The sequence below is a fragment of the Madurella fahalii genome, assembly GCF_045866475.1.
Source record: "Madurella fahalii IFM 68171 DNA, scaffold_2, whole genome shotgun sequence".
In the NCBI taxonomy this organism is placed as follows: domain Eukaryota; kingdom Fungi; phylum Ascomycota; class Sordariomycetes; order Sordariales; genus Madurella; species Madurella fahalii.
This window is the reverse complement of record NW_027263972.1, coordinates 1334926-1357288: the sequence shown is the minus strand read 5'-3', so window position 1 is coordinate 1357288 and position 22363 is coordinate 1334926. Positions and strand designations below refer to the sequence as shown.

General features: G+C 56.9%; 9 protein-coding genes across 9 annotated transcripts; 6 read left to right on the top strand and 3 right to left on the bottom strand.

The window, feature by feature from the left end:
* Positions 1-1277: 1277 nt before the first annotated feature.
* On the bottom strand, positions 1278-2070 carry mge1 (GrpE, mitochondrial; the record flags this gene model as incomplete). The annotated part of the gene is made up of 2 exons (XM_071058560.1): positions 1278-1721; positions 1780-2070. 2 exons carry the CDS (start codon positions 2068-2070, stop codon positions 1278-1280), a joined length of 735 nt encoding a protein of 244 aa, XP_070914661.1.
* Positions 2071-2553: 483 nt separating this feature from the next.
* rpb3 (RNA polymerase II subunit 3) lies at positions 2554-3708 on the top strand (the record flags this gene model as incomplete). The annotated part of the gene is made up of 3 exons (XM_071058559.1): positions 2554-2619; positions 2696-3261; positions 3324-3708. 3 exons carry the CDS (start codon positions 2554-2556, stop codon positions 3706-3708), a joined length of 1017 nt encoding a protein of 338 aa, XP_070914660.1.
* A 631-nt stretch (positions 3709-4339) lies between these two features.
* On the bottom strand, positions 4340-5502 carry DIC1 (Mitochondrial dicarboxylate transporter; the record flags this gene model as incomplete). The annotated part of the gene is made up of 3 exons (XM_071058558.1): positions 4340-4427; positions 4490-5264; positions 5325-5502. The coding sequence occupies 3 exons, from the start codon at positions 5500-5502 to the stop codon at positions 4340-4342; spliced, it is 1041 nt and encodes a 346-aa protein (XP_070914659.1).
* A 570-nt stretch (positions 5503-6072) lies between these two features.
* MFIFM68171_03136 (argininosuccinate synthase) lies at positions 6073-7918 on the top strand (the record flags this gene model as incomplete). The annotated part of the gene is made up of 9 exons (XM_071058557.1): positions 6073-6095; positions 6157-6170; positions 6308-6348; positions 6458-6742; positions 6796-6800; positions 6856-6948; positions 7009-7376; positions 7429-7459; positions 7534-7918. 9 exons carry the CDS (start codon positions 6073-6075, stop codon positions 7916-7918), a joined length of 1245 nt encoding a protein of 414 aa, XP_070914658.1.
* A 347-nt stretch (positions 7919-8265) lies between these two features.
* On the top strand, positions 8266-9904 carry MSF1 (phenylalanyl-tRNA synthetase alpha subunit, mitochondrial; the record flags this gene model as incomplete). Its single annotated transcript, XM_071058556.1, has 2 exons — positions 8266-8422; positions 8505-9904. 2 exons carry the CDS (start codon positions 8266-8268, stop codon positions 9902-9904), a joined length of 1557 nt encoding a protein of 518 aa, XP_070914657.1.
* A 2337-nt stretch (positions 9905-12241) lies between these two features.
* On the top strand, positions 12242-13123 carry MFIFM68171_03134 (Calcipressin; the record flags this gene model as incomplete). Its single annotated transcript, XM_071058555.1, has 1 exon — positions 12242-13123. One exon carries the CDS (start codon positions 12242-12244, stop codon positions 13121-13123), a length of 882 nt encoding a protein of 293 aa, XP_070914656.1.
* Positions 13124-13703: 580 nt separating this feature from the next.
* Positions 13704-15128, bottom strand: MFIFM68171_03133 (ER-bound oxygenase mpaB/mpaB'/Rubber oxygenase catalytic domain-containing protein; the record flags this gene model as incomplete). The annotated part of the gene is made up of 1 exon (XM_071058554.1): positions 13704-15128. The coding sequence occupies one exon, from the start codon at positions 15126-15128 to the stop codon at positions 13704-13706; it is 1425 nt and encodes a 474-aa protein (XP_070914655.1).
* A 973-nt stretch (positions 15129-16101) lies between these two features.
* Positions 16102-17355, top strand: RRG9 (Required for respiratory growth protein 9 mitochondrial; the record flags this gene model as incomplete). The annotated part of the gene is made up of 1 exon (XM_071058553.1): positions 16102-17355. One exon carries the CDS (start codon positions 16102-16104, stop codon positions 17353-17355), a length of 1254 nt encoding a protein of 417 aa, XP_070914654.1.
* A 1466-nt stretch (positions 17356-18821) lies between these two features.
* On the top strand, positions 18822-22145 carry MFIFM68171_03131 (Mitogen-activated protein kinase-binding protein 1; the record flags this gene model as incomplete). Its single annotated transcript, XM_071058552.1, has 1 exon — positions 18822-22145. The coding sequence occupies one exon, from the start codon at positions 18822-18824 to the stop codon at positions 22143-22145; it is 3324 nt and encodes a 1107-aa protein (XP_070914653.1).
* Between the last annotated feature and the right edge of the window lie 218 nt (positions 22146-22363).

Sequence of the window (22363 nt, the reverse complement as noted above, 5' to 3'; positions counted from 1 at the left end):
ATTTCTGTCGAAGACGACGACGTTGTGATGGTGTTTCCATGCCCTCCACCTTCCCTTAGCTGTTGCACCATCCTCCATGGCGTCGTAAACGGTACCCGTGACAATAGAGGATAGCCCGGCCCGCAATCTCCCTGTTGTCGATGCGGCTGATTCGATCCATTATGTGGTGGACGACGGGCCAATTCTCATTGTACCATCGTGTGATGCCCCAGCAGCAGCACTCGTAGAGGTCCAAAGCCGCGGGCGCTTTAACGTTTCCGCCATCACAACGAAGCATAGCCCACTAACACATCTCTTCCAGGCAAACCCCCACCAGCACCGTCTCCGCCGCCGCCGCCGCAGCCGCCACCGACAACAAAAAAAAGGCGCCGGCCAAGATCTTCCCCGGCCTGCGCAAGCTCGCCGCCCGCCTCGCCGTCACCAGGCAGGGGATGGTCGAGGCCGAGGTAGAGATCGTGGCCAAAAAGAAAAATAAAAATAAAAATAAAAAAGGGAAAAAGGTGCGGACCCTCCGTGCGCGAGTCTCGTCCCTGGCTGACGGACTCTGGGACATCTACCAGAGTGTCCCGCGGAGCAGCGAGGGGACTCGTGTGCGGACGGCGAGTGAGGAGAGGTTGGTTTGCTGAAGTATAATCATTTCTTTGATTGTTTGTTTTCTGAAGGGGGGATTGGGTCGTCCTTGTTTTTATCCTTTTCCTTCTTTCTTTTTTTCCTCTTCTTTAATTTCTTCTCTTTTTCCTTTCTTTTTTTTCCTACGTAACGATAGGAAAGGGTCATAAATGGGTTAGGTGTCGGGGGTTATGGAAGGGACTTATTGGCTTGATGATACCCGGTTATACTTGCTACAATCAACTACGTTTGCTTTACGAGGGAACCGCCGTGTTCATCACCGCTTAATTTGCTCTCAATCACGAGTGGATTGATACGGAAGTGAAAGTGTCATCCAGAAACCCACCCAGCAATATCTTGCATTAAGCTGCGCGTCTGTATGTAACGTACGAGGCTCTATATGTCAACACCCGCCCTAAGAGCATCCCGTCTCTATCCTTTTCCGCCGCTTCCGTATGCTAAGTAGTATGAACTGACATCATGAGAGGAGCATTATACATCGAGACTAATAAAAAAAAAAAAAAAAAAATAGACGCCGGGCCGCCCCGACCCAAATTCTTTGGTACATGAAATGGGATCCGACATAAATGTACAACAGGAGAAATGTACTCCACACAGCGTGAGGGAGGTAAGATACTCCCTGAGCTAACGACCCAGTCGCGAGCCGTTTATTTGTTCTTGACGACGCCGACCTTGGCCGGCCGCAGGATGCGCCCGTTGAGCTTGAAGCCCTTCTGCTGCACGTGGAAGACCGTGTTGTTCTCCTTGTCCGGCATGGGCGTCATGAAGGTGGCCTCGTGCTCGTTGGGGTTGAACACCTCGCCCTGAGGGTCGAAACGCTCGAGGCCGTGCTTCTTGAGCGTCTGCAGCATGATGTTATTCGTCATCTTTAGCCCTTCATACAGGTTGACCAGATCCTTCTGATGCTCCGTCTTCTCCTCCGAATTGAGTTTCTCTTCAGACACCATGCTCAGCGCACGGTCGAAGTTATCGACGGTGTCGACCAGGTCTTTGGCGAACTTTTGGATGGCAAAATCGCGCGCCTGCTTCATATCGCGCTGTGTCCGGTCTTGCAGATTGCGGAAGTCGGCCACGGAGCGGAGGTACCGGTCCTGTTATGACGTGTTAGCTATGAAGATGGTGCAGGCGTAGAAACGATGAGAGGCTCACCTTCAAATCAAGAATCTCGGCGTCTTTGGCCTCTAATTGCTTTTTGAGGGCGGCCTCTGGACTCTCGGCCTCGCCCTTGGCCGCCGCTTCGCCGTTCTCCTTGGATTGCGCATCCTTGTCCTTGGGGGCTTCCGTCTCGGAGCTGTACCACCTCGTTCGCGGAGCAATGGTCCGCGCAGCTGTTGTGAGAGGTGCCGGGTAATATTGTGGCCGGGCGATTTGCCTCTGGGTGCCGAGTCTGGCGGTGGAGCGGAGGGCTCTGGACGTGGCCGAGATGGTTTGTCGTAACATGGTTGCGGGTGTATGAAAAAACTGGGTTTTCGCTGATGCAGTTGTCAATGTCGCGTGTTGCAGACGCCCTCAAGAAATTTTATGGGGGCGCTGCTCTTCAGGGAGTTTTTGGCGGATCATTGATGGTCCGCCGCCCAAGAATTTGCGCTCGAAACCAGGAAAAGCGGGAAGGGACCAGGCTTCAGAAACACCCCCTAACCGTTACTGGTTAGCTGTTTTGCGGGGTGTGCCAGGGACTTCCTGCATTCACTCCTCTGGGACATGTTCCGCCCCAAGAGTCATGTGGAGATAAGGCTCCCATAAATCTTATCACAGGCGCTTTGTTTCGCGCCACCCTACTTCCGCCGACGGCGCGTTGAGCTTTCGCAAACATCGACGTAAACCCCCCCCCCCCCCTTAGCGACTCCCCGACCATCGACTTGACATTGCGCCAGCGTCCTATCTTACTCCAACACCTAGAGTGCAACATAGGTATCCGGCGAGATGGACTACGACCCGATGCAAATGGACGACGCCGAGTCGCTGGGACCGGTTGTCAAAATTTCGCAAGTATGTCTTTGTCGCAAGGTGCTTGCGTCCCTGCTTGGGGATCCAAGGTGGTCTAAAACGCAGCCGTGAAACATAGGCAGACTCGGTTCGTACAAAGTTCGAGCTTTCCAACGTCGATATCTCATTCGCAAACTCGCTGCGCCGCGTCATGCTCGCCGAGATCCCGACGATAGCTATCGACCTGGTTGAGATTGAGGAGAACAGCACCGTACTTGCAGACGAGTTCATTGCGCACCGCCTGGGCCTGATCCCGCTCAACGCTGAGGGTGTCGAGTCTCTGGTGAACTCGCGTGATTGCGACTGCGAGCAACACTGCGAGCACTGCAGTGTCAGGCTCATTCTCCACGCCAAGTGCACAGGTGACGAAAACATGCACGTTTCTGCCCGCGATTTGGTCCTGGCGGGTGATCGTCTCAACCAAGTTCTCGGCACACCCATCATTACAGACTCCGAGGGCCTTGGCCCTCTTATTCTGAAGCTCCGCCCGGGGCAGGAGATTAAGCTCGAGTGCATTGCCAAGAAGGGTATCGCGAAGGAACACGCAAAGTGGGCGCCCACAGCGGCCATCGGCTTCGAGTACGATCCCCATAACAAGCTGCATCACTTGGACCTCTGGTATGAGCAGGATCCGAAGACGGAATGGTGAGTATCAACCCGCATACGATGCCGCTCTGAGCCAGCAGTCACTTAGCCCATTCCGACAGGCCGCCCAGCGAGTACGCCGAGTGGGAGGAGCCTCCCCAGGAAGGCGAGCCGTTCGATTATGACGCAGTTCCGAACCGATTCTACTACAACGTGGAAACCGCTGGAAACTTGCCTCCCGATGTCATTGTCGGCGAAGGCATCAAGGTTCTCCAACAGAAACTCGCCGGCCTGATTCATGAGCTCACCGAGGGCGAGGGTGGAGAGGGTGCCAACGGCGACTATAACGGCCCCCGTAGCCCAGAGTATAATACAGGCGCCGACGGCTTTGGCGGCTACACAACCCCCTTCGGAAATGGCGGCAATCAGAGTGCGTGGGGCGGTGCGGGCGGTACGACTCCGTATGGGACAACACCATACGGCGCTGGGCAGAGCAGCTGGTCTTGAGAGTTGCTTTCTTAAGAGTTTGACAAGACGGCCAGGCGAATCAGTGGCGATCCCGCCTGCTACTTCTTGTCCTGATTCATTGCGTTATCGCATGCGTCCAGGCGTCGCCCGTACCGGATCAAGGCCTCGGCTTGCCCTGCTACGACGTACTCGCCTCCTTCGATCCTCGGCAGCGCGTATTTGCCTGTCCATGTATCATACGACACATTCATCGCGCTGACCGTCAGTTGCCAGTATGTCCTAGTTTTGATACCAACATACGGAGCCCAGCGGTGGTTTCATTTTTCGTTGTATATCTAATAGATACCAGCGGTCATTTATTTTTGGCGGGAGTTCAGGGAGTGGGGGATCCTGGTCGTTTACATGCTTAGCATTCTAGGAAAGAAAAAGAGACTACCATAACCAGTCTTACAGCCCTTCTACAAGACAGTGGTATAGGCGAAATGAAATCAAGCGGAGAGGACTACACCAGCTCGCTTGCCCGTGAATGCATTGATGCCCTTCTAAACAAAAACAAACGCCCCACTTCCCTGCCCATGGTATAGTGCTCTCTATCTGCTTTATAACCTCCATGTTGTCTATCTCTGTTCGTTGTCGTGTCCAACTAGCCACTCAAAATTACAGTCCTCGTCTATGCGGGAATAGGATCTTCCAACCCCTTCATCTTTCTATAGATCTTGCGGTGCGATTCGAGGAAGAGAAAAGTACAGATCGTTTGCCTGGAACAAGTAGGGTTAGTCAATCGGTAACAGGATGAAAACTGGAAAGAGAGGAAACTCACGGCCCCAACCGCAGGAAACTCGGCACCCATCCTTTGAACATCCACCTCAACCCCTCGGCAGCATAGATGTCCCGCAGCAGCGCAAAAACACCGTGGTTCCCGGTCGCGGACATGACCCTCGTCTTGATGACATCCACCGGGCTGGTCACGGTAGCCGCCACCACGCCGGCCAGGAAGCTCGCGCTGAAGTGTGTGGCGAGGTTGTCCTGCATGGGCGTCAGCCGCAGCAGCGTCCGCTTGAACACGTCGTAGCTCGCCAGCTGGCTCGCCGTCATGGCCGCCGCGCGCGCGCTGTTGGGCCACACCCCGCGGAAGACGCTGGCCACCCCTTCCTCGCGCACCATGCGCACCAGGCCGTCGAGCGCGTGCGCGTAGTTGCGCCGTTGGGAAGGCGGCAGGGCCGCGTCGTGCTGCATGCGTACGTTGAGCACGTCGGCCGCGTTGCCGGCTATGCCGCCTATTATGCCGGAGGTCGTGGCCATTGCCACGAGCAGGGGAAACGAGGGTGGTTTGGGCTTGCCCGTGACGGGGTCGGGGTGTTTGGAGGTGAAGCGGCTTTTGAGTTCTTCGTAGATGCCGAAGCGGGTAGTCGAGTATGTCAGTTGGCGGAGGAGCGAGGCTGAGAGGCCGCTGTAGAGCCCACGCACGCCGTTGTGCTTGACGATGTGGACAAAGGTGCCGCTCATGGACTTGGGCATGTCGCCGGTGCGGGTTTGCAGGCGGACCTGGAGAGGGTCAATTATCATGGTATCGGGGGATTGGCTGGATTTCCTACCTTGACTGTAGGCATTGATTAGCTTGGATCGCGAGATTCGGGCTTCTCAAGGCCGCTTACCAAGATCGAGAGGATGTGTCACGCACGCGGCCATGCTGCTTGCACTCCCACCGAACCAGAACGGGTAGTGTATCGGTTTCTGCTTGCTGTGCGACGTCGTCGGCTTGCCCTCATCCCTCCTCACGGCTGCCGGCGGACGCGTCGCCGCAGCGTGCTCTCGACTCTTTGCAGCTTCCATTTTGTGCCACAATTAACGGGCAGAGACGTATATCGCTATAAGAACATTCCGCTCAGGACAGTCTGAGAGCTTAGGAAAGCGCAGAAACGAATGATCAAATACTACGAGTCACAGGCAATGCGAGGCTAAAGGGATAGCCCGAGTTCAATGCGACAATGCGACCTAATCCAAGACTCCGGTGACGAAAGGGAAAGTTTGCGATAAGACAATTAATTTTTGGTTTATCGGCGACTTCGGCAGCGCCAGTTTCAACCTTTCTGTTGGTTCCAATCCAAGTCCGTGCGTCACACTACGTCAGTCGGGGCCATCTTTGCCGGTTATCACGGTCCCCTGCTGCCGTTATCTTATCGCTAATTCTTGCGATATCGGGCGGGCTAATTCACAAAAAGTTTTGACCGCCTTCGAGTCATATCTCGGGCTTTGGGCAGGAAGTGGGACGATACATAGCAGTACCTAGAAGACCTCGGAAGTTGTGGCCGTTTCTCCTCTTGCATCTTCCCGTCTCCCATTGCATTGTCGTTTGCTCTTCTACTTGGGCAGTTCCAGTCGTGAGCAACACATCCATTCATCATGTCTAAGGGTCGCGTTTGTCTGTAAAGTCAACCCCGCCAAAATTCTAAACCGCAGGGCACTGACTCTTGCTGCCCATCACAGCGCCTACTCTGGAGGTATGACGCACTGCTTGATTGATTCCACTTCCCAGCGGCCGTAGAAGCTCTACTTTAGCTTTTGCTTGCCGTCGCCTGATATATTTGACTTCGGCTGTGCAACGAGCCCGAGCGTAAACTAACGATTTGCTTAACAGGCCTCGACACCTCTACGATACTGAAATGGCTGATTCTCGAGGTTAGAGCTCCCTGTCTACCGGCCCATCAGATGACAACGACATTACCGCTTTTGTAAACGCGGGAAATAGAAATATATCTTCAGCCAATTGTTAACACTACTGAAACAGGGCTACTCTGTCGTGTGCTTCCTCGCCAAATTGGGCCAGGAGGAGGACTATGCCGCCGTCGAGAAGAAGGCCCTCGCCCTCGGGGCCGAGCACATGGTCATTGAGGACCTGCAGCGCGAGTTCGTCGAGGAGATTGTCTTCCGTGCAATTCAGTGCAACGCCATCTACGAGGACCGCTACCTCCTCGGCACCTCGCTGGCTCGCCCGGTGATTGCCCGGGCCCAGGTCCGCGTTGCTCAACAATACAACTGTGACTACCTCAGTCACGGCTGCACTGGCAAGGGGGTAAGTAGCGTGTAACTGGATGCTCCGTTGATACTTACTAACGTTGTGCGTAGAACGAGTATGTATATGTTTCGTGAACGATTCCAGAAGCGACCGGCTAATCTCACCCGCAGTCAAGTCCGCTTCGAGCTGGCCTTCAAGGCTTGTAACCCCTCGCTCAAGGTCATCGCTCCCTGGAGAATGCCCGAGTTTATTAAGAAGTTCCAGTACGTACCTGTGCGATGGTCCCGGATACTTTTGCCGCATACCAACCCAGAGTTGTACAGAGGCCGCGCCGATCTTCTGAAGTTCGCCGCCGAGAACAACATCCCCGTCTCCTCGACCCCTAAGGCTCCCTGGAGCATGGACGACAACCTCGTCCACTGCTCGTACGAGGCTGGTGTCCTGGAGGATCCCGATCACACTCCGCCCAAGGAGCTGTGGACCCGCACCGTCGACCCCACCGATGCCCCTGACAGGCCATATGAGTTCACCATCCACTTTGAGAAGGGTATTCCCGTCAAGGTCGTTACGCCTGAACAGACTGCGACCGACTCTGTTGAGCTGTTCAAGCTCCTGAACAAGATCGGCCATGACAATGGTGTTGGCAGAGTCGATATTGTTGAGAACCGCTTCATCGGTCTCAAGAGCAGAGGTGGGCTCCCATTTACCTTCTGCCTTCAGAATGTCATGCTGACGGAATCTAGGCTGCTACGATACCCCTGGCCTCACCATTGCGTAAGTGGTTCAGATTGACTCGCCTTTTGCAGAGAAAACTAGAGTAAATCCGAATTGGCACTGACCGTCCGCAGCCGCCTCGCTCACCTCGACCTCGAGGGTCTGGTGATGGACTCCAAGGTCCGCAAGCTCCGTGACCAATTCGTCACAATTGAGTGGTCTCACTGCCTCTACAACGGCATGTACTTCTCTCCGGAGCGTGAGTTCCTCGAGAACTCGATTCTCTTCTCGCAGCAGAATGTCACGGGCGAGGTCCGCATGTCGGTCTACAAGGGTGCTGCTTACGTCCTCGGCCGCAAGAGCAACGCCAGCAACCTGTACTCGCAGGAGGACGCTTCCATGGATTCCCTCGAGAACTTCTCGCCCATGGACACCACGGGCTTCATCTCTATCCAGGCTATCCGCCTGGAGAAGTTCGGCCTCCAGAAGATTAAGGATGGCCAGCCCCTGAGCAAGTAAAAATGCTCACCGGGGGTAGACGTAAAATATGAATTAAAAAAAGTTGGGCTTCCCAGATCGTTCTTCGCTGTTTATTGCAATGGGTCAACCGAGTCAAATCTGTGATGCATCTTTTCCGTGAAAAATGAGGACCCTTGTGGTTGCGAGCCATTGGCCAATCAGGATGGTTAACAGCACGGCCAATGAATCGATGTCATCTTGCAGGTGGCTCCCTTGCCTGTGGGCCCATGTCTTGGCGACAGGAACCTCGGATTTCGTGAGCTCTTTGTCGCATTGATCGCCAGGCTCGTCCAGAGGTCTCCAATTCCCCACCAACAGGCGCCGGAGCCACAAACTCTGTTACCAACATGGTCGGACTGCGAGGCCTCGCAGGCGCCCTCTGGACCCGCGGCTTCCGGGCCCGCGCTGGAAGCCGCCCTGCTGTCTCGGCGCTCCTACGGCGAGGCAGCCGATTGAGCGGCTTGCCGGCTGGGAAGGACTGCTGGCGGGCAGCTTACTCTTCAGGTTAGCAATAGAAAAACATACCACATCGACGCCTCAACTGGGGATGAAGACGGCAGTGCTGATGAAAATCCCCATGTGAAAGAAGCTTCCCCGACGACAACGACAACAACAACCTCACAGCCACAGCCACAGTCACAGTCACCCTCGGCAGCGCCCGCCCAAGGCACTGTCGAGATCAACGGCAAGAGCTATGCGACCGACGCGTGGTTCAACGTCTCGTCCACGGTCCTCTCGCTGACGTCGCGGAAGCTGCACCTCCAAAAGGACCACCCGGTTTCCATCACGCGGCAGATCGTCGAGTCGGTCTTCCCGGCGCCCACGTACCGGTACTACAACGACTTCGACCCGGTCGTGTCGACGCACGAGAACTTCGACTCGCTCGGCTTCCCCGCCGATCACCCGGGCCGGGCGCGGACGGACACGTACTACATCAACCGGGACACGCTGCTGCGCACGCACACGAGCGCGCACGAGGCGCAGCTGTTCCGCGCGAGCGAGAGCGGCGGCTACCTGATCAGCGCGGACGTGTACCGGCGGGACGAGGTGGACCGGAGCCACTATCCCGTCTTCCACCAGATGGAGGGGGCGCGGGTGTGGGACCGGCGGAAGGCGCCCGGCGGGGACGTGGTGGGGGCGATTTACGAGGATCTAGAGAGGCTGCCGCGGCACGCGATGCAGGTCGACGACGAGAACCCGCCGTGGCATGCCGAGCGGAACCCGCTGCAGGAGCGCCACCATACGCCCGAGGAGGCGGAGGCGCTGGGGAGGCATCTGAAGAGGTCTCTGGAGCTGATGGTGAATGAGATTTTCACCCGGGCGAAGAGGGCGGCTGGGGTTGGCGGGGCGGAGCAGGAGCCGCTGAGGGTGAGGTGGGTGGAGGCCTATTTCCCGTTTACGAGCCCGAGTTGGGAGCTCGAGGTTTTTTACCAGGGCGACTGGCTTGAGGTGCTAGGGTGCGGCGTGAGCAAGCAGGAGCTGCTCATCAACGCGGGGGTGCCGTCGCAGATTGGGTGGGCGTTTGGCATTGGGCTGGAGAGGATTGCCATGCTGCTCTTCCAAATCCCGGATATCCGGCTGTTTTGGTCGCGAGATGAGCGGTTCCTCGGCCAGTTCCGGGGCGTGCAGGACGACTTGTCGCTGCTGAAGCCGTTTGTGGCGTTCAGCAAGCACCCGGCTTGTTACAAAGACGTGTCGTTTTGGCTGAAGACGGCGTCGGCTGCCGGGGGCGACTCGAAGCGGGCGAACGTGCACGACTGGCATGAGAATGATCTTATGGAAGTGGTGAGGGATGTGGCGGGGGATGTGGCAGAGGATGTGAGGCTGGTGGACGCGTTTACGCATCCCAAGACGGGGAGGAGGAGCATGTGCTACCGGGTCAACTATCGGAGTCTGGAGAGGACCTTGACCAATCTCGAGACGAACGACATGCATGATAGGGTGGTGAAGGCCTTGGTAGAGAGGTTAGGGGTGGAGATCAGGTAGTGATTGATGCATGGTCTCATCACACCGGCCTGTTGTCCTCGCCGCCCGTCGGGCAGTTTCTGCGGACGGACATATATTGCCCAAAGGGGGTGGCATTGTTGTCGTTGAAGGCCGAGCCCGGCGGTCGAGCCCGTTTCCGCCGGCCGGCTTTCCGGACGGGATTTCTACGCTTGCTCAGCCACGCTCGGTGAGACGCTACGGGTTGCATGGCAGAACCTGGGTCCTTCTCCCGCCCTCTCCTGAGCAATCGCCCGCCTACACTTGTCTTAGCGGGGTTGAGGTAACCGGAGGATCGTCTGCCGTGCTAATGTCGGGGGTTGTATGTATGATATTGTACGTTGAATGGGCGGATCGGTGGCGATGTAATACCGCCGAGAACCTACCAACTCCGGCCATGGAACAGGGCAGTGCAAAGGTTTGTGGAGCCATAAATGAGGGGTCCGGCTTGGAGTCTTGAGAGATCAAGCCCGTCGTTACCTGCCACGTCCGGGATATTCTATGGGGTTCTTGTGTTCTTCCGTTGGCTCGTGCGATGCCATCGGTTACGCTATGGGCAGTGCAGGATTGGAATTTGCCTTGGCGTAGGATACCCTGAGACGGGAATTTGTAAGTTAGGTCAGTGCATCATTTTCATCCTGCGAAAGCCAAGCGTCGACTCGTTCTACGCTGCGAGCGGTGCGGGATACGTGGTGGTGAGGCGTCATCCATGTGCTCAGGTTGCGCCGGGTGCAGCACTTGGCTGCAAATGGTGAGGAGAAACGAAAAGGAAATAGCAATGTCGAGATAAGAAAAACCGAACTGACAAAGATAAAAATAATGCAATGTAAAAGGCCTTGCTCTACTCTTGTTTAAATTCACCCGCCCCTAGGTTCCTGGGGCTTACTTACCCCTAACACCAGAGTAAGCTGGCCCCCTCGGGGCCTGAAGTTAGCCTCCTGTGCCTCCCTTCCGCGCGTATTGTTTAATCTGACGGTTGATCAGTCGTATAAAGCTTACCCTTGTAGGAAAGAAGCTCGCCTACTGTGGTAGGTTGCCGACCCTTGCTGTCGGTCTCCTGCTGCCGTCGGTGCTCCACGTTGTATTTACACTAAGTTAGCCCGGTGTATATAAGGGAACGTGCCCTATGCATGCATTAAATGGAGTATGTGCATTGGCGATGCGTGCGCACAACGCTAGACCATCTGCTGGACCTTTGTTGTCTGTTGACCCGTTGGGGCAGGTCCTGACCATCGCGAGTTATGCCGCGTATGACTGGTGGCGTGGGAGGGCTGAGCGAAAACGGGGCATGGGACTGGCGGAGATGACCACGGGTTCGGTATCACTCAGCAGGCGAACTCAGGATGGCAGTGAATGGTGCCATCGTAGAGTTTCTGGAATCCACCTCGACCGCCTTACTGCGGTTGCGGGCGAAGGCCGTCGAAGGAACGCGAATTTCAGCCCTGAGACAAGGCCGGAGTTGACCAAGTTGGCGGACAGCCCGACGAACCCGAGCGCACCAAAACTCGAGTAACGCAGAGACTTGATAGTGGGCTTCCTCATTCCCAACGAATCGGTTGGGGTGAGGCTGTGCAAGCCGCACATGTACTCCAGGATGCCCAGAGCCAATCAGATGGGGCATGCACGGCATCTTTGACGGCGCAAACGTGTTTTTGCCAAAAGGTTCGCCGCTGGTAAGGAATCTAGGCGCCGCAGGCAGTGGCAACTGGCAAGAAGTGCTGGCAACGTCGCGGTTCAAGTTTTTCTCTACGTCGTGTGCACGGTGGCGAGACAATGACAGCCAATTGATCAGGATGCGCATTGCGACGAGAGGGGCTTTGCAGGTCGCGGGGCGGGTGTTGACGGCTTGGCGAACGTTGCAAAGATCGCTTAGATCGGGAGAGTCTTTCGTGGAAGCCACGGCACCGGAAGGCCGGGGGTTGGTTGTGTGCTGTCTCAATCTCCGTCCAGCGGCTCAGCCATCCAACTGGGGCATTCTGACGGCGGCTTTGCTGTCCGCGCGGGTCGCAAGGTGGGCTTTTCAAACAGGCCCGTGATCGCCCGCTGCGGCCTTCTGTTTCACTGCCAGCATCCAGCAGCCGACGGCAAACGGAGCCTCCGGTTTATAAATTCCCGCCCACCACCCACCTTCCGCATTTGTTCTCTTCAACTGCATACTAGACCTGCCCGCTTTGCAAACCCCGAGCCATCTGCGATCTGATTCCGGGTCTTGTGGAACCTTCCGACGTCAGCAATCAGGTTTGACCGCACGCTCCGATATAATTGAGGGGAACCACCTCAAACCCACCACCGAATTCGTCAAACAACACAAACTCACCGTTCAACGGGATTTCTGTGACAATGGAGCAACTACACCGGCACGACCAAGAATCACAGCAGCAGCAGCAGCAGCAGCAGCAGCAGCCACAGCAATCCCAACAGCAATCGTCATTATCACCGTCACCGGAACTCCGCCCGTCCCCGCCCTCGCGCTCGTCCACAGGCAGCCACTCCCGCAAATCCACCCTCACCCTCGACCTCGCCAGCGTTCCCCCTTACGTCCCGCCCACGCCGCCCTCCAACACGCTGATCTTCACCAATCTCCAATCCCGCGACATCTTCCGTGCCGAGAACCTGCAGACCATCCGGGACCTGATCAGCCATACGGCCCCGATCCACTCGTGGTCCCCGCTGAAGTCGTTCCGGCGCATCATCGTCTCCTTTTTCGACGAATCCGCCGCCATCGCCGTCCGCCAAATCTGGGACGGCGAGGCCATCCTCGGCGAGCGCTGCCGCGTGTACTTTGGCCAGCCGACGCCCATCACGGCACAGCACCCCGTGCACCTGGCGCTCCCGGACGCCGGCAAACTGTTCTTCATCTCGCCGCCGCCGAGCCCGCCGCACGGGTGGGAGGTGCGCATGGAGGATGCGCCGAACAAGATGGTGCATGCCGAGGACCTAGCCGAGGCGCTGGCAAAGCTGAGGCATCACAATGAAGGTCAGGCAAACTCGCCCGTCTCGCCCGCCGAGAGCGGCGGGAGGAAGCAGCGGAGCCGTAGCTCGACCCTGATCTTCCAGCCCAAGGTCGACGAGTCCGGGGCGAACCCGTCGCTGCCGTGTGTTACGGTCGATGATATGACGGATGAGCCTGGCGAGATCAGCCCGGTTGGCGCTGAGTCGCCGGAGAAGCCAATCATGGCCCATACGGCACGACCGCCGGTGGAGTTGATGATGGACATTTGAGCGAGGCAAAGAAACGTGATGGAGATGCAAAAAAATTCTTTTCTTTCCGAGGGTCGTTTCTTTCTTGTTTTCTTTCAATCCAATTTTTCTATTGGTCTGGCTGCGGTTTCCCAGTCTACAGACCTCTGTGTTACAAGAGTTCATATACGGGGTCTTCGGGAAAAGGACGATCGGCGTTGGGCGCTTCATAGTTTGTGCGACAGACACAGATCGTCGCTGTCGGTATCACTGCATTCCTAGGAAAGCATTGTGCATATTGGGAATTGCGGTTCACAAAGCATTACTTTCTGCGTTTGGTAAATGCGACATGAGGTTTGGTGATTGAATGTCGATACTCTAATATAGCCATAACCGCATATATCCCATCCGCCGCTCGACGGTATTTTCCCGTGCTACAGGGTCTGACGAAAACCATTCAATGCCCCAACTCTATTCTCCCTGTCCGCTGGCTAAAAGCAACCGAAGCATAGACCCTCTGTCGACGGCGTTTCACCAATTCACGGGACCCTTTCCAGATCTCTGACACGTGCAACAGAACACCACAGCCCCGCAAAGGATCGACCTCTGCCCGACCCGTGCATCAACTGATCGACCCAGCGACCTGTAACAGCAACTCCGAGACGCCCTTGAACCCCAGCCATACCACCCAGCCAACAACTACCGAAGCCACAATGACCACCTTCAGATTCCTCGCCTCAACACCACCCTCGCGCCAGCCCCCCTCTTTGCCCCTTTCACCCTCCCCATCCCCAGCCGGGTCACATTGAGTCCCCTCCCTGCAACCAGGGACGTACTTGAACCCGTGCATCGCCACCTCTCCCCCTGTCTGCTCCAGCGTGACCCGCTCCAACAGCACCCTCGCCCGCTTGATCCCCGCCTCGTCCCATGCCGGCACACTCCGCCGCGCGTAGCACACGGCCGCGAAGAAGAGGCACTGCCCGGCCACCAGGACGGTGTGGTACCACCTGGGGCGGGGCACGCCCAGTGCATCGGCCAGCTGGCGGCCGTTGAGCCAGTGCGCCTCGGCGCGGAGGAAGCCGGCCGACGCGTAGGTGGGCGGCTGGGAGGCCAGCGCGGCGATCATGTTGTTGGCCAGGGCGCGGGAGGTCGGGGAGGGGGAGAGCTCCGAGAGGAGGGGGGATTCCATGGTGGCCCTCGCGAGCCGCGGGGAGGAGAAGGGGTGGGTGGGCGTGCCGAGGAGGTGCGCGACGTACCGCCAGAGTGCGAGGTAGTCGGCTACCTCGCCCGCGCCGAGGCGGATGCCCTGGCGCGGGAAGGAGATCCAGATCAGGGTGGCTGAGAAGGCGGTGATGGTGGCGATGCTGTTGAGGTCGTTGATCGGGACGCCGTGCTCGGCGAGCGAGTAGTAGTCTGGCTGGGAGCGCACTAGGGCGAGGATGCGGCGCCGGACCGAGGCGTGTAGAAGACGCACACGGATCGACGACGCAAAGCCCTGGCCGCCTGGTTGGATCGAGCGGAGACTGCGCGTTACGTCTAGTACGTGCTGGAAGGTCTCGAGAAGGCGGCGCCGCACGATTTTGACCCCGAAGCCGCCTGTTCGGTTGAGCGTTTCGACGACGCGGGGCGAACCCATCCCACCCAAGAGGGATTGGAAGGTCAGGCCGACGATGGATGGTCCGGCGTAGCGGTAAAAGACCTTTTGGCCGCGTTCGAGCTGGGCCCAGTCCACCCAGACGGGAACGGTCGTGACTTGGTGCCAGAGACGCTGGAGGGTTTCGTCTTCTGGAGCGCGCGATCTGAGAATGTCATATAAATCCGGGTGGCCCATTTCAGGGGCTGTATCATTGGATCGTTCCTGCCTGCGAGGCTTGGTCTTCGATGTCAGGGGTAGGTCATCAAAGCGGTCGAGACACTTCGTCGCGAGCTCGTCGTAGGAAAAGATCATCGACCGTAGCTGCTCAGCGGTAAGATGGTCTGGAGTCCACTCGAACTCGTAACCCCAAGCCCCTACACGCCTCCCATTCTCCAGCTTGTAGGGCAGCATTCTGACGAATATCCCGGCCCCTGGTATTTGTGTCTTGAGAACAGAGGAGCCCGGGGAGGGCCCCTGAAGAGTCTACGAGAGAAGGCCGGCCGCGGAGGAGTGTGCTTCCGATTGGTTAGGTCTATTCCTCATCTGATATAGAGTGAAAGCAAGAGACGTTTTTAATGTGAAGTTGACTACTCCCTTCTAGCGATGTCATGAATGGCAAGTAGACACCTTCGCATTCGATCCGCAAATGCGAGAACTACTATAACCACATGTTGCCGAGGCACCCTGTGTTGGGGCCAAAGGGACCCCACTCCGAGAGCACACAGTGACGTACAGCTCGCCACGACCAGCAATGTTGCGTGCACCAACTAATGGGCAGTCTTACTGGACGCTGCTAACAATGCTGCTTTGAAATCAGAGATAGGGTGCTACATGTGTGATGGCGGAAGCCATGTCCTGCGATGAGAATTGAAGAAGTGACAGTCGGATGGAGCGGAAACCGAGATTGGCAGGTTCGGGTAGTGCTCAGGTTCTCTGAGGTGACTGCTGCGGGATGGGATCCGAAAAAGCATTAAGCAAAGAGACACAGACACCCTAGATTTCTATCGACAGAGCGCGTGCCAGCATGCTGCAAGCAGTATTACACCCTCCGAAACAATCACCGAGACATCGGTCAATCAAATAAATATTTTGCCCGTTCACTTATGAGGATGAGTAACAGCGAATGACTGGTATCGCTGTGATTGAGGTCTTGTAAGCCGGTCGGTCACGGCCCGGCTCGGAGCCAAATCCGGATCCCCCGTGGTGGGTCAAAGCCGCTAGAAATCCACGCCCCCCGGCTGTAACGGTGCACAGTGCACGAGCTTAGACCCGTTTGGCCAGGACACTTTTGGAAATTTTCGAAGCGCAGCCGTGACCAGCTTCTTTTCCTCACTTTGTCGGCCATCGATTTCCGCTTACCACCAGTGCGTTATCTGGCGCGAAGATGACTTGCGCCTGTCAAACGGCAGCGTTGAGGATTTTTGTCAAAAACATTGCACACATTCACGTCCCTGCGCGCACTGCGGCATCGCGATTTTCGCATCATCAGGTGCTCTCTCAGGCACTCTACAGAGCCTCGACACGGGTTGCCAGCCTACAAAGGACGACTTCCACACTTCCAACCCCTTCATCGCGATCCTTACATACTTCAAGATCCAGATACGACGCAACGGAATCCGCACACGCGGCTGAAGACCATACTAATGGCTCCAGCAAGCGTGAGGATGCCGCCAGGTCGGCCGAGACGGCTTCTCGCGAAACAGAGCTTCCACCCAATATCACTTATCACACCGAGCTGCAGGGGATAAAGATGGATGACATCGAAGTTGGCGAAAGGAAATCCAAGTCCGACAAGCTGATAAAGGGGGGCACGAGGAAGGAGAGGCGGATGGCACAAAGGAAGCTAATGAGAAAGGAAAAGGAGAGGGAGAAGAAGAAGGAGAAGAGAGAGGCAAAGAAGCAGAAGAGGAGAGAGGAGAGAATGAGGGCCAAGATCAGGAAGGGGGCTGCGAAGGAGGACATGATCGGGCAAGAGGAGGAGCACGCGACCGTGCAGGAGGAGGAGCACGCGACCATGCAGGAGGAGGAGCACGCGACCATGCAGGAGGAGAAGCACGCAACTAAGAACCAGGAGAAACACGCGACCAAGTTCGAGGAGGACGGTGGGAAACGGAATGAGAAGGGCAAGGCCAAGGGAAAGGACAAGGACAAGGACAAGGATCGCAAACCGCCGGCCCAACCCAAAGAGTCCTGGAAGGTCCAGAAGGATGCACTGAAGAAGAAATTCCCGGAGGGTTGGAACCCTCGCAAGAAGCTGTCGCCCGACGCCATGGCCGGCATCAGGGCTTTGCATGCACAGTTCCCCGCCGAATACACGACCGAAGTGCTGGCGGAGAAGTTCGAGGTCTCGCCCGAGGCGATTCGCAGAATACTCAAAGCAAATTGGACTCCCACGCCCGAAGAAGAGGAGAAGCGTCAGAAGAGATGGTTCAACAGAGGCAAACGTGTCTGGGCTCTTTGGGCCGAGCTCGGGAAGAAGCCGCCCAGGAAGTGGCGCGCTGAGGGCGTCGTCCGAGATCCTAAATGGAATACCCCGAAGCGTCGAAGCACAGGGAAGCGTCGAAGCGCAGAGAAGCGGTATAACAGAGAAGCGGCCGCTCAGGCAGAATGGAAGCTCTCGGAGACCATGTTGGGATGAGCGCGCAGCTGTTTTGGAGGTCGGGTTCGGCGGCAACGCTCCCGAGGCACACCGGCCGTAATACTGTACTACAAGACAAAGGGGGATGGCTGTATATTCGAATATGTGACTGCATACATGTAACAATATGGGATAGACAAACTTGGACTGGGGACCTGGCTGTGGCCCAATATGCTGAGGGCTTGCATCTCCTATTCCGTGCGAAGATGCGTCCAGGGATTTGCTCTACGAGGTACAGCAAAGACGAATCCTTATGTGGCATGTGGTCGGCATTGTGAGCATTGGTTTGGCTAGTGCCATGTCTGCACTCTGCAACGCTCAGGATGCCAGATTCATTGGTTCCCAAAGCGACCAAGCTCCCACAAGGCCGTGGTGGGGACAGGATCTCGGCTCCTCAGGCGGAAGCAGCCAATGGATTGCGAGAAAGCCCATTTCATCTCGCTCAATGCAAGCCTAACCCGCACTAATGCACTGCCCAGGCTCGTCACACGACTCGATGCTCCAGGCGAGGGGCATGCCGATGATGGCATCGTGGGGGTGAGATCCAGAGCGGGATGCAACGCCATTTCTACACTAAGTGTAGAGCGGGCGCCAGTGCTGAGATGATCTAATTTGCATACCTGATTCTTGCAAACGGTATCTGCCGGTTCCGTCGCTGTGTTTTCCAACCTCCTATATAACAAATAGCTGGTAAACAAGTAAACAAACCTTTTGGAGAAGCTGTTATTAGGCCCTGGCTGTGATTGGCCGGGTGAGCTGAGAGTCGTCCAAGATCGGCATGGCTCGATGCACAGGCCATGGTTGGCCCACCGGAAGGAGAACCGGGTAAGGCGCTAAAAGCAGGACGAGAGGGAGCACGGGCCACATTCCTGTCACCCAAGCTCCCCCCTGCCACAACAAAAGATCCGAGCCCGGCGGGACCCAGCTGGGCTCTTGGGTGCTCAACAGAGAGACCTTGACAGACAGTTTTGCTGGATATCGCAGTTTTGCGCACCAGAGCTTGGTGGTTCTTTTTTTTTTCTGCCTTCGCCAACCCAGAACCCCCCCCCCCCCCCTGGTGTTCGTGACGCCATCCAACAAATGTCTAACTATAATATCTGACTGCAACTGCCGGGACAATTGACTTGTCTGGCTGCACGTCTTCATGTCGCTGTAAGCTCTCACATGCCTGCATTATTCTGAGGTTTCCCGTCTCTTGCGAGTATGCCTTCTGACCTCAGACCTCTAAATGCTATCCACTTCTGCAGCCTTTGATCCGCAGACGCGCTCGTCCCTCTGTCATCACTCCTTTGGGCAGCTTTGGGCTAGACACACGCATACCGGACCTCTTTCCTGCTCTTCCGCGCGCTCCTTCTGCCTCTGCCATTGCCATTACACCGACTCTTTTCCTGCCGATGTTCCTACGCCCTCGTTGAGCGTCTCCGACTTTCGCCAGAGCCTCTCTAACCCGTCCATGGCGAAGAGCGATGGCATCCACTCCTTCGAACCGGATTAAGCTTACACCATCCAACTCTCCGTTTCTCTCGCGCCCGTCCCGGTCGCCCATCCGACCCCGGACCCTACACGAATCCTGCCTGTCCCTCCAGCGCGTGGTAGGCACCACCTGCAGCTCGCCTACGGGTTTCGACACCGTCCACTCGTCCTTCGCCTACATCGCTGGCGGTGCCGTCGTTGTCGTGGACGTTTCGGGCGAACACTACTCGCAGCGTTTCTACCGTGCCCGGCCGAGCGCCGTCCCTCTCCTTTCCGTCTCCCCCGTCGCAAACACATCATCGACACCAAACTCTACGCCCAAAGCCAATGACAGCAGGAATAGGACCGCTGCCGCCGCTGCTTCCCCGAGAGATGCGCTCTATGCCTCCTCAGACTGGCCGGAATCATCGCCCACGTCTAAAACCTGGACGAGCCGCGAACGGATAAAGGCCGCGACGTGCCTGGCCCTCAGCCGAGATGGGAGGTACCTGGCCGTAGGCGAGACGGGCTATGCCCCGCGGGTGCTCATCTTCAACCTGCAGGACGCCTCATCCGACATACCCTTAGTATCCATCAGCGAGCACACGTTTGGCGTCAAGGCGGTGGCGTGGTCGCCTGACACGAAATACCTCGCATCATTAGGCTCGGCGAACGACGGGTTCCTGTACCTGTGGAAGGTCGACCCTCGCACCGGCGCGGTGAAGCTGTTTCAGCAGAACAGATGCACGTCGTTCGTCAAGGAAATGGTGTGGGTGGGGAGCACCCTGATAACGCTTGGCGTCCGCCATGTCAAGGCGTGGAGGGTAGATGATGGCCCGACCATCTCCCCGTCCAAGGCAAAATTTCCCGAAGGACCGGCTCCTGCTGCGCCGCCGCAGGCGCAGAAACCCCTGGCTGGCAGGAACATCTTGCTGGGACCAATGCTGGACGCCACATTCTCCTGCGCTTTACCAGTCGGTGACGAGAAAGCAATCATCTGCTCAGAGACGGGCTGTGTGTGCGTCTTAGACGACGAGGGCAAGCAGATGAAACTAACCAAGGTTCTGGACCTCGGTTTCAATATCAGCTGCATATCCAGTCGGAAAGAAGATGTTTACATCGGGGGGAAAGACGGCCAGTTTGCTGTCGTCAACCTTGAGAGTCTACTGACTGGCGCTCCGGAGTCGGCGGTTCGTAGTTCCCAGATGACAGATGGTCTCGTTGCCATGGGATTTCTGGCAGAGAACCTCGTGACGATCGACAACAGGCGATCGATCGATGTGTGGAGTGGGGACTACATACCGGCTGTCTCCAAAGACGACAGCAAGCGTATTCCGATACCGGGGCCGGGCGATCCCATCGTTGGTATTCAACGACTGACCGCCTCGAATAACCTCGGCGCGGCCTTCTTCACATGGTCCGGACCCGGGAAAGTGAACATTTGGGACATGGACGGCATGATAAAATCGTCCTTTGACATCCCAATCGAGCAGATTGAATCGGCGAACGAGTCTGAACCGGTCAATCAGATCGTCGTAGTGAGAGCCACGAACGACGGGAACATTTTCGTTATTGGAGACAAGCTCGGCGTTCTCCGGATCGTTGACGTCTCCTCCGGAGACTGCCTGCTGGAAACAAAAGCGCACTCTTCCAATTGCCAGGACATCACGATCCACGAGGGCAAGTCGAGGATGCTTGTGGCCTCCTGCGGCCGGGACCGGACGGTCCAGCTGTTCCACCGCTCGTCAGCGGGAGCGTTTGAACATTTCCAGACGCTCGAGTTCAGCGCCAAGGTTGTCCAGGTACTCATCCCCACCGAGGACAAAATCTTGACGTGTTCCCTCGACAGAACGCTACAGATCCATGATCTAGTTAGCAAGGAAGGAGAACCCGATGTCATGGCAGCCATTTCCTTAAAAATCATTTCTTTAAGGGCATCTCCGTCATCAATGACGGTTACCCCCGACGTGAAAGCAATATTTGTGTCACTATTGGATCGCTCAGTATGCCAGTTCGACTTTTCCAGCGGACGGGTCTCGAATTCGTTCAAGTGCAACGACGAGACCGGCATCGAATCCGTCGTTCTCGAGTCTCTGACCTACGGCCAACTCGGCGCCGACGATCCAAGCTTCATTCTGGGCATTTCGAACACGGACAAATCTGTGAGGATATACGACGCAGAATCCGGCTCCTTCATCCACCGCGAATGGGGCCACACTGAGGCTATCAACGGCGTTGTCCTGGCCGATGACGATGAAAACGGGCGCAAGGTCGTCAGCGTAGGTGAAGACGGCACAATCATGATCTGGGGTTTAGATTTTCAGGATTCCGCAGGCGTTTTAAGAACCCGCGACCCCTCCCCAGAGAAGATCACGTCATTAGCTGCCAACCGTCCGCCGTTGAGGAGAGTCCTTTCAAAGGCGGAGCTCGCCGAATTCCAACGGCCATCATCGGCAACACCATCAGGTTGCCGATCCCCTCGATCCTTTGGCCGTCGAGCCTCCAAATTCCAGCTCCCTCTCTCTTCACTAAGAACACCCACAACGGACAAACAAATCAGTCCTTCTAGCGCGGCGCCCGTCGCCGTCGACGGCACCCCTTCCCGCCGGACCTCGTCGGGCGGCGGCAGCCCCTCGGACTCCCCTCCTCCCGAAGAAAGCCCAAAGAATCGCCGATCACGAATGTTTCGCCGCCCGTCCCTCCCGGCCTTGGACCTAACCCCTTCGTCAGCCAGCAAATCTATCAAATCCCGCAAAGCCTCCAATTCGAATCTGCGCAGCGGTGGCCACCACAGCAACCACAATAACAACAAAAACAGCAACCATGGCTTCGGCTCCCTCAGCATGGCCACCGAACAAACCTGTCGCCAGCTCCGCGCTTACAGGAAGAGACTCGCGGCGTCGTCGGCCGAGATCAACGATGACCTGCTGACGCAGCTAGACGCCGAGCTGCGCCTGACAGCCGGGGCGCTGGGCGAGAGGGCGATCAGAACTAGGAGTTCTGGCGGGGGAGGCGGGTATCATCAGGGACATCACCACCACCATAGCCATCCCAAGGCGGTCAGCGAGACCGTCTTGTTGGAGGGTTTGCTGGACCAGTATAGCGAGCGGCTAGTGAGCATGCTGGATGAGAAGCTGAGACTGCGGCTGAGCGAGGATGACGGGAGGGAGAGGGAAGCGGAGAAGGAGAGGCCGGGGACGGCCGGGGAAGGGTCGTTGGCGAGTGGGGAGGGGTGTTCTGGTGATGGGGATGGAGATGGGGAAGGGGATGGGGAGAGTACCACGTGCGCTGGGGGGAGTGAGGGGGCCGATGGGGGGTGTGAGGAGGGAGAAGGGTGATACCACGATGCGGTAATAAAGATAACACTGGCTGGTTGGTTTAACAGGTGGGTTTGTGGGCTGGTGGAGGATCAAAACGGACAAAGGATCGGATGGAGTGGTGCGATACCCCTTGCGAAACGTTATTTTCCTTTTGGTCGTGCTTTGGCTTCACTGTATTTTACACTCATTGGTGGAAGGGCGCTGGATTTTTCTTTTTCTTACGATCACTCCTTTCT